Genomic DNA, 19,343 nt, shown 5'->3' with positions numbered 1-19,343 from the left:
GAAAGAAAGAAAAATAAAAAGGAAATGAGAATCCTCACAGCCTGAGCCTGGGGTCCCAAGCTATGCACCCAGCTGTTCTTATTTTTTAATTCTGAGATTGGGTCTGATTAAGAGATCCAGGCTGGACTCAAATGTGAGATCCTCCTGCCTCAGCCTCCTGAGGAGCTAAGATTTTAGGTGTGGCCACCTCAGCAAAAACTGCAGAGCTGATTCAGCAGCTGATTCACAGACAATGAAACTTTGGGAAATATCACTCTGTCTTCAACTGTCTACAAGTCTGCTTATCTTGGCGAACATAACCAGATAAAGTCTCTGTATGCATCTGCTTTGGGAGAGAGTTTCTCTCCCTCACATAAGGAGGAAATACAGACCAAAAAATTTCCTTTTTGTTAGTTTATGAAGATCTGTATTTCACAATCACAACAGAAGTAATAAACACATAAAACGGGGCTGGGAATGCAGCTCAGTTGTTTAGTGTTTGCGTTGCATGCAAAAAGCACCAGACTCAGCCCCTGGCACAGCAAAAAAATAAAAATTTAAAAGTTTTAAATAGATATATATAAAAGAATATTTGTATGTAAAAGCATTGATCCTCCTTTGCCAATAAGTAGGAATATGTGTATCAATAAAATTCAGGCTATAATTACCTTCTTCTTTTGTTCTTCCCCAGCCACTTATAAAACACTTTGTGTTTTCATCCAGTTCTTGGAAAACATCAAAAGGTAGACAGACAGGCTGAATATAGTCATTATACTTCACGGCTTTTTTTAAATGGAAAAGTGCAATATCATTTACATAAGTGTCCTTAAGCCTGAATGGACAATGATTGCTTTAATTTTTATCTTCTTGGTACGTGAATGCTTCCTGTGTAGATTATTGGTTCCAATCACCGCTCTCCACTTTAAAGGATCTCTGAAAGAAAGTATTCTTAATTTAGACGTATTTATTTAACTATTCTGAATCGCCCACTAGCTTTTGTTTTTATCATGTTAGATTAATTTTTAAATTCTATTTTCATGTGACAAAGTATAAAACAGCACTGTGGAAATCAGTATAGAGATACCTCAAAGAACTAGGACTGGAAGTCCCATCTGACCCATCTATTCCCCTGCTGGGTATCTTCCCCAAAGAATTAAAAGAATCATACCACAGCGATATATGTGCACCCATGTTCATAGTAGCCCAGTTTGTAATAGCTAAAGCTTGGAAACAGCCCAAGTGCCCATCAACTGGAAACTGGATAAAGAAGATGTGTTTTTTTATAAAATGGAATACTACTTAGCAATAAAAAAATGAGAAATTAGAGACATTTACTGCCAAATGGATGCATATTGAGGCCATCCTCTTAAGTGAAATAAATAGGACACACGTGTAAACACTGAAGTTTCTCCAGTGTGAGAAACTGAAAGTGTAAGGACTAAAAGGTATAATAGATAATGTGAAATAGGAAGAAAAGGGGCAAAGGGGAGGGGGTAGTGGGAGGGGTAGGGGAAAGGAAAGAAGGGAATGGAATTAATATGAGAAAATGAAAAAATGGAAACAAAGTCTTTGTAAATAGAGAGGGATGGAGGGGTTGAAGGGAGGGCAGGGGAAGGGGGAAAAATAAGAACCAAGAGAGATCATGTAAAGGTGCACATTTCCAAGGATGAATGTCATTATATTGTATACCTAAAATGTACCAATAAAATAAAATTTTGTTTTAAATTATAGAACAGAACCCCAGAGCAAGGCATGGAGCTCTGCAGCTGTAATCCCAGAACTCTGGGAGAATGGGGCAGCAGTTCAAGCCCAGCCTGGGCAACTGAATGATTTGGTGAGACCTGCCTCAAAATAAAAACAATCTTTTAAAAGAGCCAAAGATTTAGCTCAGTACAAAGACCCTGAGTTCAATCCCCAGTGCTAGGGAAAGTAAAAGAAAAAAGCAGCAGCCCAGATATCATGATGTGAGGGAAAAGAAAAACATCAATGGGACAGAAAATCCAAAAACAGATTCAAATACATGAAAAGTGAATATATGATTAAGGTAGCATTTCTTACCAATGGACAAAAGGTTAAATTCTTCAACATATATATTTAAGTTTGGTGACAACTGTTTGAAAAGAGAAATAGAATTAAATCCCTGGATTAACACTAAACACCAAAAAAAAATCCAAATGGATTAAATATTTAAATGTATAAATCTTTTATAGAGTTTCTTTTAGAGACATCCAAAGTGATTAATTTAAAAACGTCTGAGATTTGCTTCAAAATGACTGGAGTGTTTGGGCTGGAGATGTAGCTCAGTGGTAGAACAAATGGTTACAATGTGTGATTTCACACCACCAGCACCACCACCAGGACAAGGAGGAGGGAGGACTGGAGAGGCCTTAGACTATAGAGGAAAGATCAAAAGATCAGATATAAACTGGTCATTTGAAGCTATGTGATGGGTGTGTAAGAGTTCACTAAAATATTTCCTTGACTTTTCTAGTTTTTGAATTGTGTTATAATAAAAATTGATAGTAACTTACCATGAGAATTTTTTTAAAACAAAGAAAACACAGTTGAATAATATGTAACAAATATGAAACAATAACATATGAAAGGATTTTATAAAGCAGTACATTGAAGGTACAAAGAAGCACCAAATATTTTCAACAGTTTAAAGCAACCCCACCAGGTGTGGTGACACAGGCCTGTAGGACCAGCACCTTTCAAGCAGCTTGCATCACTGATGGTACAAATGGATCTAATCACTTTTATGGAGCTTTTTACTAACAAAATTAAGAAAAAGTGGACAGAATCTAGGTGGTTGCTTGAATTTGAATATGTATAAAAACAAGATACTCTGGGTCCAGGGATGTAGCTCAAAGGCACAGCACCTGCCTGGCAAGTGCGAGGCCCTGAGTTTGATTCCCGGTACCAAACAAAACAAAACAAAATGAAATACTCCTAAAATTAAAACAAATAGGGGCCAGGATTTAGCTCAGTGGCACCCCACCTGCTTTGCAAGCACAAGGTCATGAGTTCAATCCCCAGTATCAAAACAAATAGATTATAATGTACATATATATAGGTTATAATATACGTATATGCATACAAAATTATATATTACAAATGAAAATCTGAAATGAAAATGAGAACCACCAAGGAACAAAGGAATAATAGAAACATTTACCACTAAGCTTAGTAATAACATAGCTGGTTTTGACCATTTAGAATGATGTTGGCTATTGGTTTGTCATAGATGCCTTTTATCAAATTGAGAGGAAGACCATCTATACCAATGTTCTGTAGGATTTTTATCATGATTGGGTGATGGACTTTGTCGAATGCTTTTCCTGCATCTATTGAGATGATCATATGGTTTTTGTCCTTGGCTCTGTGAATATGGTGTATTACATTGATTGATTTGCATTTGTTGAACCATCCCTGCATCCCTGGGATGAATCCTACTTGGTCATGGTGTATAATCATCTTGATGATTTGCTGCATTGTTTGCCAGTATCTTATAGATGTTTGCATCTATACTCATTAAGGAAATTGGCCTGTCAGATCTTCTTTTGGTTGGATCCTTCTCTGGTTTTGACTTGATTTTTTTTTTTTTTTTGGTACCAGGGATCAAACTCTGGACCTTCCACTTGAGAGGCAGGTGGCGGCACCACTGAGCTAAATCCCTAGCTCCTTAATTTTTTTTTTTATACAAACTTGAGTGTCAACATTAGGTTGTTGTTTTTTGGGGTTTTTTTTTCTTAGCTCACTCTTTTTTTGATGTGGGAAATCACCACTATGAATTTCCCTTGGATTGCTTTCTTTTTTTTTTTTTTTTTTTTTTTTTTTGAGACAGGTCTGGCTATGACCTTGAACTCCCTATGTAGCCTAGGCAGTCTTCAAACTCACAGCAATCCTCCCAAGTGCTGGGACTACAAGCATGTGCCACCACACCCAGCCAGGACTGCTTTCACTGCATCCCATAAGTTCCAGTATGTTGTACTGGTGTTATCATTTAATTGTAGAAACTGTCTAATTTCTTCTTTCATTTCATCTGTGACCCACTGGTTGTTCAGGAAGGTGTTATTTAATTTCCATGTGTTTATGAAGTTTTTGTGGTTTCTTTTGCCATTGATTTCCAATTTCATCACACGATAGTCTGATAACATGCATGGGAAAAATTTTGAATTCATTTGCCAGAGTCCAGCTCCAGGGGGCTCAGGTCCTGAGAGGAGGTGTGGAGTCGGCGACGAGAGAATGAGACAGACCCTGAGTGGAGGGTGGGCAGCTCAGCTTGCCCGTCTGAGTTACACCGGAATCACTTTACTTATATACGTTTTGATTACACGAGGCTTTGGTAAGCACGTGGGTCCATACACAGTGTGTTTTCATACAGAGTTGAAGAAAAGCTGGCATCATCTAAGAAACTATTTTAGACCACCCAGTTCTAGATACTCTTCCAGGTGCTACGTGAACTCTTGCTAATTTATCAGATTTGCATTTGAGGAACAGGAAGCATTTTTAAAAGGTCAGGCTACCTCATTAGGCCAAGTTTCGTCAGATCTCATTGTTGTGTGCCCTGCGCGTGTTGGCCAAGGGTGACCAGGTGCCCGACAGTGGGGCGCCTGCGTCCTGAATTTGTAGATGTCCCAACCTCCCTTTGTGCAGTCAGGGCCTATGGAGGTCACGTCCCCACTACTCACGGAGGTAGGAGTGAGGGGCTTTTCTGTAAATGGATTTCCAATTTCTTCCTGTCATCCCGGCCTAGTAACCATTTCCGAAGCACTGACTTTCATCCTCTCAGTGATCTCCCGGGGAGCACAGCACCGAGGTAACCACTACCAGGGAAACCAAAAGCAAAAGACAGAGTCGTGCTTTCAGCCATAGTCTCGGTTTCACTGGAGCTGGGTCAAGCAGCGAGATTGTGACCATGGCCTGCGCCATTCATTTGCATTTACTTAATCATGTTCAGGGAGCTAATATGTGGTCTGTTTTGGAGAATGTCCCGTGTGCAGCTGAGAAGAATGTGTGTTATGGGGTGGAACACACTGTAGACATCTACCAAGTCCACTTGTTCAAAATTTGGTTCAGTTCTGATATTTCACTGATTTTTTATCTAGTTGATCTGCCTATTTGTGACAGTGGGATATTGAGGTCCCTTATTACACTTGTATTAGTGCTTATTTGATTTTTCATGTCTCTTAATATTTGTTTTATATAGTTGGGTGTGCTGGTAGTTGGTGTACATATATTTGTGATTGTTATCTCTTCCTCTTGGAGTTGTTGCCTTAACAAGTATGTAAAAACCTTCTTTGTCTCTTCTGATCAGTCTTGGCTTGAAGTTCACACTGTCTGCAAATAGAATAGCTACCCCTGCTTTTTTCTGGGTTCCTGTCACATGGAGTATTATTTTCCATCCTTTGACTTTCAGTCTGTGAATTTCATTTTGAATTAAATGTGTTTCTTGTATGCAACATATTGTTGGATCTTGCTTCTTGGCCCATTCTGCCAATGTTTCTTTTGATTGGTGAATTGAGACATTAGTGGTTATATCTGATATGTACTGACTTATACTTGTAATGTAATTTTCCTGTTGTTGGTTCCCTTTCTTTCCACTCTAATTTTTTGCCTTGCAAAAATTCATTCTATTAAGGTTCATAGAATCGTAGTCTTCATTATCTCTTTCTAAAATATCTTTCAGAAAATTTTGAAGTGCTGCTTTAATGGTCATGAATTTTTCAGGTGTTCTTCATCATGAAAGTATCTTATTTCTCCATCAATTTTGTGGACTACATCAATCTGGGTTGGAGGTTGTTTTCTTGTAGGGCTTGAAATACTTCATTCCAAGATCTCTTTGACTTAAGGGTTGAGAAGTCTGCTTTAATTCTGATAGGCTTTTCTTTTTTTTTTTTTTTTTTTTTTTGGTACCGGGGATCAAACTCGGGGCCATGCGCTTGCGAGGTAGGCACTGGAACCACTGAGCTAAATCCCCAGCCCTAGGCTTTTCTTTATAGATGATTTGTTTATTTTCTCTAACAGCTTTTAATATTCTGTTCTTGTGTTGAATTTCTGGAATCTTGACCATTAATGTGCCTTGGCATTCGAGCCCCGGTACCAAAAAAAAAATATGCCTTGGTGTAGTTTTAATTTTTCATGGCTAATTGGAGGTCTATATGCCTTAATTAGCTGTATGTCAAGTTCTTTTTCCATGCTTGGGAAGTTTTCTGCCAGTACTTCTGTGAACAGTTTTTTTAATGTTGTTTGCATAGCTCCTGCTTTTTCATTGACTCTGATCAATCTTATGTTATTCTTTGTATCCTCTAGCAGCTGTTGGATTGATTTTTCATGGTCCATTGCAATTTTTAAGAAATCTTTCTTTTCATGATCACTAACTGCAATCCTGTCTTCTAAATCTAATATTACATCCTCACATTGGCTCATTCTGCTGAGTATACTTTCAGTGGAATTTTTTCATCTCCTAGGTAGTTGTTTGAATCTATTTCATGGATTCCATTTCTTTCCGATGTTGGGCATTCATGGTTTCCATCATTTTCCTAAATTATCTAATAAATTATTTCTAATTTGATTTTTTTCTAGAGCCTCATTAATCTGCTTTGTTACTTCCACTGTTACTACAATGAGCCCTTGACCTATGAACTCAATTTGTTCTCAATGGCTGGTTTTAACTCAAGTTGGTCAGTTGAAGGCTTGGATTCCTCTACACAGCCTTCAAAGTCTTTGTCCTGTATACAGGCAGATCTCAGTGTCCTTAGAGAGACACTGGCCCAGGATTTCTCAGTTAACCCTATACAGGAAAGGATGTTGTAATGTTCCTTCCAGAACTCTTTAAGGGTTAAATCTGTATTTGAGACTATCTGGAAGCACAAGTGGCCAGCATTTGGGTTGTAACTCATGACTTTGTTCATAAGTTAAAACTAAAATTCCAGTCATAACCCAAGTTGTTCGTATGTCAGGCTGGTTGTAACTCAAGGGTCCACTGTATCTCAGAGAGTTCAGATGGGTAGCTCTCAAATTGTCCCACCTCATTGCCCCCTGGGTTTGCCTGGAAGTCTGGGGTTTCATCTTTCTTAAATGCCTTCTCATTGTTTTCTTTAGTTTTTGAGTTGATGCTTGTAAACTGCTTATGATAGGCAGCTTTATTGCTAGCATGGAGAACCCTTAAAAATGACTACTTTTCAGAGCCAGGGATTTAGCTCAGTGGTTCCACCACCTGCCTCGCAAGTGCAAGGTCCCAAGTTCCATCCCAGGTACCAAAAAAAAAAAAAAAGACTATTTTTCAGAGATGTCTTCCAGGTGTAGCTGGCTTTTGGGTTTTGAGTGTGTTGCAAGATCCTGCCTCTTCAATTTATTGGGGATGAGAAGTTCTTGCCTATTTGGCCGAGACCCTGGTTCTTTGATACTTGCCTATAGTATTGTTTATGGCCCTCAGGCACTCTCTGTCTTGGCATACAAGGAAGAATAACTGATTAGAACAACTATGTCATCTTAGCTAAAGAAGTATAATCAGCAATAACAATATATCAAGCACAGCCTAGAAAATGACAAACTGTAGTAACTATTAATTTGTCACCTTTAACCATATGAACAAGATTTGTAGTTATATAACAAAATCTAAATCCAGAAAATTGTTTACATTAAATATCTCCTCAATGTGGTAATTTTACTCTCAGGGGAGAAAATTTTTCTGGGTGTGGGGGGAACAGAGAAATAGAAGGAAAGATATTTGAAGCAAGACTGAAGGACAAAGGAAGATTACACAAGCTTTGAGAAACTAGTGAAGACAGGAGAGAACAAAGGAAGAAACAGAAACAAGAACAGAACACTACAAAAAAACTAGAAACAATATTCACACTCATGAAAACAAGAACAATCAAGAAAACGAAGGAAGAAAAAACTGTCCATGTCAGAGCATGTCTCTGCAGTCACTGACACACAAATGGCCAGACAGAGCCCAGACTGATTGATGTTGATTGATCCCAGCAAGTCTGAAGTACAATTAAAGTTCTCATAGAATTCAGGTATGAATCTGTCAGGACCTGGGCTGTTGTTGTTGTTGTTGTTGTTGTTGATAGTTTGCTTTCACTCTAAAATCAGGAACAAGCCAAGGATGCCCACTGTCAGTACTCCTGTTCAGTATAGTTCTGGAAACATTAGCCAGAGCAATTAGACAAGAAAAATAAAAGGAATATGGATAGGAAAGGAAGAACTTAAATTGTCATTATTTGCTGATGACATACTCTACATAGAAGACCCCCAAAAAACTTCACCAAAAGACTCCTGGAATTAATAACTAAATTCAGTTGCAGAGCAGGATACAAAGTCAACAACATTCAAAAATCAATAGCATTCCTGTACACAAATAACTCACTGAGAAAGAAATCAGGCAAAACAGACCTTTCACAATAGCATCAAAAACAAATACTTAGGAATCAATCTAACAAAGGAAGTGAAAGACCATCCTATATATTGAAAACTCCAGAATTCTGAAAACTCCAGTACTTGGAACAACAGATACTTCACCTGTGTTTGCCGTGATTCCATGTTTCCAGATGAAAGACCTCATACAGACAACAGAAGCAGTGCTGTTTATCAAGGAAGTATACTTATGCCTTTTGTATCATCTTATTTTCTGGAAAATTCAGCTTACCCAGCTGACACTTCAGCTGTTGTGTGTCTGTGAAGTCAGCTTAAAGATAACTGGAGAAGGCTCATCTTTAATTCAGCTTTCAGAGCACAGTGTTGAACTTCTGAAGGAGGCAGTGGCATGCAGTTGAAGACTATTTGTGAGAGACATGCCCTCATTTTGTGTGTGTAAAAGTCATTCTGGTGAGAGAATGGAGGAGGGATTCAGATAGGGCAACAGTGATAGGGCATGAACAGGGCAGTAAGTGAGGAGGGCTCACATTTTTATTATTATTAGGACTGCCATAACAAAGTGCCACAGACTGGGTGGCTTAAACTACAGAAATGTATTTCTCACAGTTCACTGAAAATAGTCTTTAAATGGTTGGCTTCTTGTTTGAGCATATGAAAGACTGCCTGCTTGCCTGTGGTAGAAATAACAGCATCTAAAATGAAGATTTAAGAAAAATGTAGTGACTACTAGATTATCCTTAGGACTCTGAATTAACTCTGTAATGTTCTTGTATTGTTTTAGAAAAGCATATTTTTCACAGAAATGTTAACATCTTATAACTGAACATGTCTATATGTTGCTTAGATAAATGTAACCACTGTAAACATCAAAAAATCAAAATGGATCAAAGATCTAAACATAGAAACCGAAACATTTAATCTGCTGGAAGATAGAACAGGTAAAACCCTCAAAGGTATAGGTGTAGGCGATGGTGACCCTTTTAGAAACCATGCCCCCAACTGTAACCCAAAGCCCACTTATTTTTCACAAAGTGACAACACTGCAATAAAACTGAATACTGAGATTTTAGTTTACAAGAAATAGGGGCTGGGGATTTAGCGCAGTGGTTCCGCTGCCTGCCTTGCAAGAGGAAGGTCCCTAGTTCGATCCCCTGTTCCAAACAAAAAACAAAAGTGGTATTTATATACAATGGAGTACTACTTTGCCATAAAGAAGGACAAACTTGAGTCACTTTTAGGTAAATGGATGGACCTCAAGACCATAATGTTAAGTGAAATAAATCAGACACACAAGTTTAAATATCACATTGTTTCTCTTGTGTAAGAAATCCAAAGGGTAAACAGGGAGCAAAATGGAGGATAGATATCAGGAAATAAGAATTTTTTCCATCTATTCTGAAGGAAAGCTTTGCTGGGTATGTTAATCTGGGTTGGAAGTTATTTGCTCTTAGGGCTTGAAATACTTCACTCCTAGCTCTTCTGGCCATTAAGGTTTGTGTTGAGAAGTCTGATGGGTTTACCTTTATATGTGATTTTTTTGTTTTTCTCTGCTTTTAGAAATCAGGTTTTAACTGGAGATTAGACAGTAATAATCTGTAAAACACATTCTACTTAAATATCACTCTGGTAACAAGAAGTGGTTAAAAGTTAATACATTAGGTAAAAGTTTCTATATTTCATTTAAGATCTTATAATTAGAGGGCCGGGGATTTAGCTCAGTGGCGCTGTGCCTGCCTGGCAAGCACAAGGTCCTGAGTTCGATCCCGGTAACCAAAAAAAAATCTTATAATTAGATAAAGATAATGGACTAAAAAGTTATCTTAAAAAAAGAAAGTTATCTTATACTAAGATAAAAATTTAGATGTGTTTCAGAGATGATAAAGCCAACCCAAGGAGTCTAGTATAATGATGTCATCATGATTGTTAAGGTAATGTGTTATGTAGTCCTTGATCTCAAGTTTTATCTATAAAACTTTATAACTGTTATCTGTTAATACTTCTCCAGATATTCAACTTGCAAGTTGACAAGTTACCATGATTGCTAAGAAACAACAGTTTCTTGATCATTATATATAGTTCAAGGTGCTTAATATCTAGATAAGATTAAATCCACTGCTCCCACTGCATTAATGGTTTAACTGATCTCCTGAGCGTTCAACAACTAAGGTTTAGAGATCAAAGCTAAAAAGGTAACCAGGCTGGGCCAGGGATTTAGCTCAGTGGCACCGTGCTTGCCTTGCAAGTGCAAGGTCCCGATTTTGATCCCCGATACAAAAAAAAAAAACAAGTAACTGGGCTAAGAGTATTTTGGCCCTGGCCTTCCAAATCAAGAAGGACCTAGGACATGAGGGGACCTTTTCTACAGGATCCTACAACTTTGGCAATTCACTGAATCCCTAAAGAACAGCAATCAACTGAAGCACAGTGTGCTAAAAAGGAAGGTCACTGAAGACAGAAATGTCTTCTATGCTTCCAAAGGAAACTACATGGTGAATTAAGACTGGGACCCATCCTGGCAGCCAACACTGACAGAGGAGCTGAGGAGTCCTGCATATGGTCCCACAAATAAACCCTGGGAAGCTGTAACTGACCTTGATATTTGGGGGGGGGGGTTCATTTTGATTAATACTTTTTGATTAATACACTTTAACTTGGTCTTGGACACCCAGCAAAAAAAATGTATAACCTGGGCGGGGGATTTAGCTCAGTGGTGCCACTGCCTGCCTCTCAAGCACAAGGTCCCAGGTTCGATCCCCAGTACAAAAAAAAAAGATATAACCAAAGACATATTAAAGTAATAATAACAATATAGACAGGGACGCCGTACCAAGGTCACAAATCACGCGGAACACACCCATTCAGCCCGCTGCAGACAGGCAGGTCTGCGGACACCGTACTAAGGTCGTGAGTCCTGTGGACGCTGCAGACAGGCAAGGACTCCGTACCAAGGTCGCGAGTCCTGCAGAACACTCCCAATCAGTGCGCGCCGGGCAGCAATCCACTGGAGAGCCCCCCGCCCAACGTCTCCTCTGGCCTCTTCTCTGTACAGCCACCTAGTTCCACACTACAAAGACACAGAGGGCACCAGACCACTGTACTGGGTAAGGTGGAGTCATCTTCACCTCCCATCAGGACCGGGACTATCTTCAGGGGAAGGGCAGCTGGAACCTGCCATAGAACCCTGCAGAGTTCAACCCTACAGGAGGACAGGGAGCTCAACTTGGGACGTGCAGCCAGAAATCTGCCTGAATCTCACGGGTCTGCGACTAGCTTGCTGAGACTCATTGACTTAGATCTGCACACTGCTACCCACGCTGTCTATTGTGACAGCAGAGACACACTCTGAAAGAGGCCCTTCATCTTCATTGTTATTCTTTATTCCCAAAATTAGTATTATTAGTTTGGTTTTTTTCTCTTTTCTTTTCTTTTGCTCCTCTTATCTTTAATTTTTTTCCCACTCTTTGCGAATATTTTTCTCTACTTTCTTTTCTTTTCTTTTTTCTTCTCTCTTTTCTCTTTCCTTTCTCTCTCTCTTACACTCACTCTCTTGCTCTCCCACATTGCTCATCTTCCCTTTTTGTCCCTGTTTTGGTCCTCATTTGGAGTTCTTCTTTATTTTCCTAGTATTCTTTTTCCTTCTCACCTGTGTCCTCTGGCCACACTGCTAACCTTCCCCTATCCTTCTTCCCATCTGTCTCTCCCTCCCCAGCCCCTTCTAACTCCCCATCTCAAAGGGTAAAGTTGTTATATTGAAGAGTTTATTCACTATACATTGGGTTAGTCCTCGATCTTGATTTAATTCACACAGCTAAAGGTGATAGATTAATAACTACCACAAAATGTCATTTTCGAAGATGTACTTGATGCAGTGGTGTTGCTGATTGTATCACTTGGGCTAAGGTGTTGTTATTGATCTAGTCAATGAACCTTCCTAGTATAAGGAAAATGAGACAGCCTTAGAGTCATTAGAGACTCAAAACTTAAAGACCAGCTATACCTGGAAGACACCTCTGAGAAGCAATCATTCCAGAAGGGTTCTAATTACAAGCAACAAAGATACCTACAATAAGCAATTTCAAACTATCAACCCAGGAGTTAAACCAAGGACAGTACCAAAAACAAAAATGAGAAGACATTTAAGCAAGGCACAAACTCAGACTTCACCCCACCAAGGGTAAATCCTGGGGGAAATGAGATGGAAAAGTCCCATAACCAACCACCTAGATACCCTGAACTGATAGCACAGGAGGTAACAAAACAGATGAATGAGACTCTAGAAAAATTCAAAGCAGAAATAATCTCCCAGATATCTACAGAGATGGTGAGCAGAGTGAACGATATGATTAGAGGATCTAGAACAGAAACAGATAAAAAAATAGATGAGCTCAGAAACATGCTGGAAGCCATGAATACCCAGCATAAGAAAGAAATGGAAACCATGATCGCCCAACATAAGAAAGAAATGGAATCCATGAAACAGATTCAAACAGATATTCAGGAGATCAAAAACTCCCTTGAAAGTATCCACAGCAGATTAAGGGAATCTGAAGATAGAATATCAGACATAGAAGACAGGATCGCGGTTAGAGACCATGAAAATAGAGATTTCTTAAAAATAGTAAGGTGCCACAAGAAATCAATCCAATAACTGCTAGACGATGCAAAGAAGAATAACATAAGACTGATAGGAGTCCATGAAAAAACAGGAGAAAGCACAATTGACATAAAAAAACTGTTCACAGAAGTAATAGTGGAAAAGTTCCCCGACAGAGGTAGAGAATTGGACATACAGATAAGTGAGGCATATAGAACTCCAACTAGCCATGATCAAAAAAAATCTACATCTAGACATATAATAGTCAAGATCCCAGAAACCCAACAGAAAACGAAATCCTACAGGGCCAGGGATTTAGCTCAGTAGCTCAGTGGTTTCGCCACCTGCTGCGCAAGCGCAAGGACCCGAGTTCGATTCCCAGTACCAAAAAAAAAAAAATCCTACAAGTAGTTAGAGAAAAGAAACAAATCACCTACAAAGGAAAACCCATCAGAATCACAGCAGACTTCTCAACACAAACCCTCAAATCAAGGAGAGCCTGGAGTGAAGTATTTCAAGCCCTAAAAGAAAATAACTTCCAACCTAAACTGTTGTGTCCTGCAAAATTATCTTTCAAAATCGCTGGGGAAATTAGATATCTCCATGACGAACACCTGAGAAATTTCATGAACACCAAACAGCACCACAAGCAATTCTAAACAATATCCTAGAAAAAAACAATGAAGGCCACAACTCCATAAGGGCAAACAGAGGGAAGCCACCAGGCAAGGGAAGACACTAAAGGGAAAGTTGGAAAAAATAAGAAAAGAGCCAACAAAAGTAAAACATCATGACAAGGATAAATCAATATCTATCAATTATAACCCTCAATGTTAATGGCCTCAATTCACCAATCAAAAGAAACAGACTGGCAGAATGGATTAAAAAGGAAAATGCAACAATATGCTGTATACAAGAAACACACCTAACTCAAAAAGAAACTCATAGACTGAAAGTAAAAGGATGGAAAACTGTTCTCCACATGACAGGAACCCAGAAAAAAGCAGGGGTAGCAATCTTATTTGCAGACAAAGTAGATTTTAAACCAAAACTAAGACAGACAAAGATGGTCACTACATCCTTGTGAAGGGAACAATCCAAGAGGAAGAGATGACAATCCTAAATATATATGCACCAAATATGAATGCCCCCAACTATACAAAACAAATATTAATGGACATGAAAAACCAAATAAACCCTAACACAATTGTAGTGGGGGACCTCAATACCCCACTATCACAAATAGACAGATCATCTAGACAAAAAGTTAACAAGGAAATTCTAGAACTGAACCAAGCTATTGAACAAATGGATTTAATAGATGTTTATAGTGTTCCACCCCACAAAATCAGAATACACATTCTTTTCAGCTGCACACGGGTCTTTCTCCAGAATAGACCACCTGCTAGCTCATAGGACATGTCTAAGTAAATGTAAAAGAATTGAAGTTACCCCCTGTGTATTATCAGACCATAGTGCAATAAAATTGGAGATCAATAACATAAGAAACCGGAAAACCCCAACAAACACATGGAAACTGAATAACACCCTCTTGAACAACCAATGGGTCACAGAGGAAATTAAAGAAGAAATTAGACAGTTTCTACAAGTAAATGATCGCCAGTACCAAAAAAAAATAAAAAAACAGCATGACACTAGCACAAAAACAGACATGTGTATCAATGGAACAGAACAGAGCAGTGGTGGCAAACCTGTAACATGCATGCCACAGTGAGTTTGTATCTGAAAGGTTCACTATCAATGGAGTAGAGAATAAAGAAACACCCCTAGACACATTCAGCTATTTGATCTTTGACAGAGGAACCAAAAACATATGTTGGAGAAAAGACAGCCTCTTTAACAAATGGTGCTCTGAAAACTGGTTACATAGAAGATTGATTCTAGACTCGTATCTCCTATCATGCACCAAAATAAAAATGGATCAAAGAGATAGATATTAAAACAGAAACACCACATCCACTGGAAGATAAAACAGGTAAAACTCTTGAAGACATAGATACAGGAAAGGACTTTTTAAACAGAACCCCAATTGCAAAAGAAATAGCATCAAGAAACAACAAATGGGACTATAGCAAATTTAAAAGCCTTCTGCGTAGCAAAGGAAACAATTAGAATGAAGAAACAATCTATAGAATGGAAAAAAATTTTTGCCAGCTGCACCTTGGACAGAGGACTAATATCTACAATTTACAAAGAGCTCAAAAAAAATTAGACCCCACAAAATAAAAGACCCAGTCAAAAAAACTGGGCAACTGAAATGAACAGACACTTGTCAGAAGTAGTACAAATGGCTAATAAATATATGAGAAATGGGGCCAGGGATTTAACTCAGTGGTTCCGCCACCTGCCGCCTGCCTCACAAGCACAAAGACCCAAGTTCGATCCCTGGTACCAAAAAAAAAAAAAAAAAAGAAATGCTCAACAGCTCAACATCTCAGGTCATAAGAGAAATGCAAATTAGAAAAACACTGAGATTCCATCTACTCCAGAAAGACTGGCTATCAAAAAATGCATGTGAGGGCCGGGGATTTAGCTCCGTGGTTCCACAGCCTGCCTCACAAGCACAAGGTCCTGAGTTTGATCCCCGGTACCAAAAAAAAAAAAAATGCATGTGAGGCTGCGAGGAAAGGCACCCTTCTGCATTGTTGATGGGAATGTAAACTGGTGCAACCACTATGGAAATCAGTACGGAGATGCCTCAAAATACTAAAAATAGAAATTCTAGGGCTGGGGATTTAGCTCAGTGGTTCCGGAGCCTGCCTTGCAAACGCAAGGTCCTGAGTTCGATCCCTGGTACCAAAAAATAAAAGATCCTATAAAAAATAGAAATTCTATTCGACCCAGCTACTCCCCTTCTTCCCCAGGGTTAAAGACATTGTATTATAGTAATACATGCATATCCATGTTTATTGCGGCACAACTCATAATAGCTAAAGCCTGAAAGTGGTATACATGCTCATCGACAGATGAATAGATAGAAGAAAATACAGTATTTATACATAATGGAGTACTATTCTGCTCTAAAGAAGGGTAAATTTGAGTCATTTGTAGGAAAATGGATGCACCTTGAGACCATAATGTTAACTGAAATGAGTCAGACACACAAACTTAAATATTGTGTTACGAGAAACCCGAAGTACAAATCGTCAAAACATCTAAATAAAAGATTGAGAATAGGAAACAGGGAGATAGGTCTTTTGCAAATGGGAAGGGATCCGTGATGGACAGGGGGTGGGGGGAGGCAGAAGGGAAATTTTAAAAAGCAAAAAACCAACCACCCAATTATATCCCCAGGGGGTTAACAGTTGCTATATCTGGAATTGAATTAGGAAGGACTTTTCACTTCATACAAATGCCTAAATACCTGTTCTCCCTTCAAGCCTGACTGTACAGTAGTATTTCATTGTTATCTATTTAATAGCTGTTGTGTCTGTACTGATTCCCCATTTTCTTTACTGATACAGTATTAGTGGTTTGTGTCTTACCTCTTTAAGTCATTCTTGCCAGAGGTTTAAAGATTTTACTGTCCCCCACCCCAAGGAACCAGCTTTCATTTATTTTCTTGTTTTCCACTTATCAATTTTTGCTTTTCTCTCTCCCTCTCCCCACCCCCTTTAAAGCATTGTTGTCCAGCAGTGTGTCTTAGAAATCAAGAAAAGAGACACCTTCCAGGAGAGCCCGCTGTCCGTATTGCCCACGGTATCGAGAGCAAGATGAGGATGGAAACTGAGAAGAGATACTGGATTTCACAGGAAGGTCGAGCATTAAGGCTTTTGGTCACCTCAATTAGACTCAAGGTGAGGCTTTTATGGGTTGCTGCACATGAAGGAAAGGGGTCTTACAGTCTAAGAGCCATGGTCAAACATGGCCTGTCTCTTGTTTTTAATCTAGTCCATAAGTAAAGCATGTTTCTCACATTTGCGAGTACTTAAAAAAACATGTATAACTGGTTAATTGATATGAACTTTAAACCTCGTGGGGGGTTTTGTTTTGATTTTTTTTTTTCTGGTACCGGGGATCAAACTCAGGACCTTTCACTTGCAAGGCATGCGCCATGCCACTGAGTTAAATCCCCAGCCCTTGTTTTGGTTTTTGAGACAGAGTCTTGCTATGTACTTCAGGCTGGCCTTGAACTCACTATGTAGCCCACAATGACCTTGGACTTGTAGTGATCCTCCTGCCTCAGCCTCCTGAGTGCTGGGATTACAGGCATGGGCCACCACATCTAGCATTAACCTTGTGTTTATATAAAAGTTTTTATTGGAGCAGAGTCACATTCATTCATTTATGTATGCTCTATGGCTACATTTGTGCTAAGTAATTGCAAGAGACACCATATAACCTGGAAACTAAAGTATTAGTTATCTTTACCAAGTAACGTTTCCAAACTCTACTTTAAATGATTCACTTCAATAAATGCAGTGTACTATAGAGTACAGTATAATGCATTCCAGTTACGGCCACTTGTTCACCATGTGGCTTAAGTCAAATGGTCCTCTACGGAGTTCCAGGCTGAATACATACCTAGAGTCTTTAGTGCAGTGGGCAGCTGTGAGGACCCACTTGTCTCTCACTAGGCTTCCTCCACATACATGAATAAGAACAGAGTCGTCTTGAACCTGCAGGCTGACTATCCACGGCCAGGCCCCAGCTTGAGCTTCTGTGCCTCCTACAATCCCAGGCCCCCTCAACACATCTCTAAGTGGTGCTGATCCACAATCTAAAGATAAAAATGGTATATTAGTTGAGCTAAGCATCTATATTCCTGAGTATCTGTTACTTCCTAATCTGAACACATTAATATAAACCTTTAAATTCCTGTTTTTAAAAACTGATGAGTCAAGCTGGATACCTGAGGCATGCCTAGATTTTGAAAGAATCTTAAAGGAGAAATAAACATACCACAGTTGATTACTTTCAAATAGCACCATTTTAAAACTACTCCCAAAAGTATAAAAATGATGTAAGTGTCTCTGGCCAGTTATCATGTGCTGCCCTGTGTAAAAGTGATTAAGAGGCTGAGGGTAGGGGGCCGAGGTTGTGGAGCGGGCATGTGTGAGGTCTGGGATTCAATCCCCCTTCCAATCCCAGCCCCAAGGAGGGGTTGAGAAGCAAGCCTGAGTGGTGAGAGCTGCACATTCTAGTTCTTGGCCATTTAACTTGTTAGACGCAACTGTATTAAGAAAAGGTCACCCAAATGCCCTTTCAACTCGCCGATGAATTATCAATCTGTACAGTGAGAATGATAAACTCCAGAACTGTAGGAAGCACATACACAGAACCTAAGTATACGCCTAACACTGGAGTGGTTCCAGAAGCAGCTCAGGCCTGTGACACAGTGGCTACAGGTAGGTGGGACGGGAGAGAAGGAGCCACGCTAACACCTAGGGGGGCTGGAGAGGCGCGGGGTGCAGAGCCGGGGAACGGGTGGACAAACACTGCCCTTCGCGGCCAGGTCCTCCTGCCGCCCGCGCGCCGCCTCGGCCCAGCCCAAACCACCAGCCTCTCCGAGTGAGCGGGGCTGGGCACACAGGAGAGCGCTCCCCAGCAGCAGCAGCCGCAGCAGCGCGGGCCTCACCAGCCCCATGTCGGCTCTGGCGGGAGAGACGCAAGATGGCGGCGGCGCGATGACCCGGCCTGGTCGGCGGGCGGGCGGGCTGCGGGGCCGGACGAGTTGCCCGGACGAGTTGGCCGGATGAGATGCCGGGGTGGGAGTTCTGAGTGGCGCCCACTCCCAGGACAGCGGCGGGTTAGGTGTGCTTCCCTCGGCCGGGTCTGCGTGGTCATTAACTGGCAACGCCCGTCTGGGTCCGAGCGGCACGGAAGCGCGGACGGTGTGGAGCCCCCCGGGACACTGCCTGCTCAGGCCCAGAGCACCAGGGAGGCTGCCAGGAGCAGCGGTGTCCACACCAGGGGCCTCGGACAGGCAGGGAAGGCAGCGCAGGTGCAGGTGCAGAGGTTGCCATTGGAGGCAGCAGAACCATCCAGGAGCCCAAGTTTCTGTGCTGCAGATCAATCTCTTAATAGCTTTAAAGTAGTTTGCCTTTAATACATCAACTCAGGTTGAGGTGATAAAGTCAAATTTAAGGCGCTACGGTACAAAGTTGAGGACTGAGCCTGACCGAGAGTATTACAGGTTTGCACCACCAGCCCAGGTTGTTTTGTCATTCTTCAGTTAGGCTGAGCTTTGCCCTGTTAACTTCAACCCTCCAGGTACAAGGGAAGAGTGTGGCCTGTGCCAGTCTGGAGGTTGGTCACATGGTAGGGAATAAAAGTAGCGATCAATAAAAGGACACCCCTCTGAGGTTGACATGGTTGGCAGCATTAAATAAAAGTATTGCAGCTGGGAATATGATGATGA

The 19,343-nt window shown here is 40.3% G+C and overlaps 1 protein-coding gene across 1 annotated transcript in view; it reads right to left on the bottom strand.

Moving 5' to 3' along the window:
• Tmprss12 (transmembrane serine protease 12) overlaps positions 1-19,343 on the bottom strand; it is a 38,875-nt gene that overhangs the window by 11,181 nt on the left and 8,351 nt on the right. The window contains 5 exon segments of the mRNA XM_087199972.1: positions 648-812; positions 815-912; positions 17,507-17,739; positions 18,197-18,240; positions 18,365-19,025. Coding sequence (XP_087056098.1) covers positions 648-812; positions 815-912; positions 17,507-17,739; positions 18,197-18,240; positions 18,365-19,025 — 1,201 coding nt within the window.

Source organism: Heterocephalus glaber, unplaced genomic scaffold (assembly GCF_053883595.1).
Source record: "Heterocephalus glaber isolate CG9 unplaced genomic scaffold, H.glaber_assembly_v1.0 deba00001733, whole genome shotgun sequence".
Taxonomy (NCBI): domain Eukaryota; kingdom Metazoa; phylum Chordata; class Mammalia; order Rodentia; family Bathyergidae; genus Heterocephalus; species Heterocephalus glaber.
The sequence above is the reverse complement of the archived record's forward strand: the minus strand, read 5'-3'. Positions and strand labels throughout refer to the sequence as shown.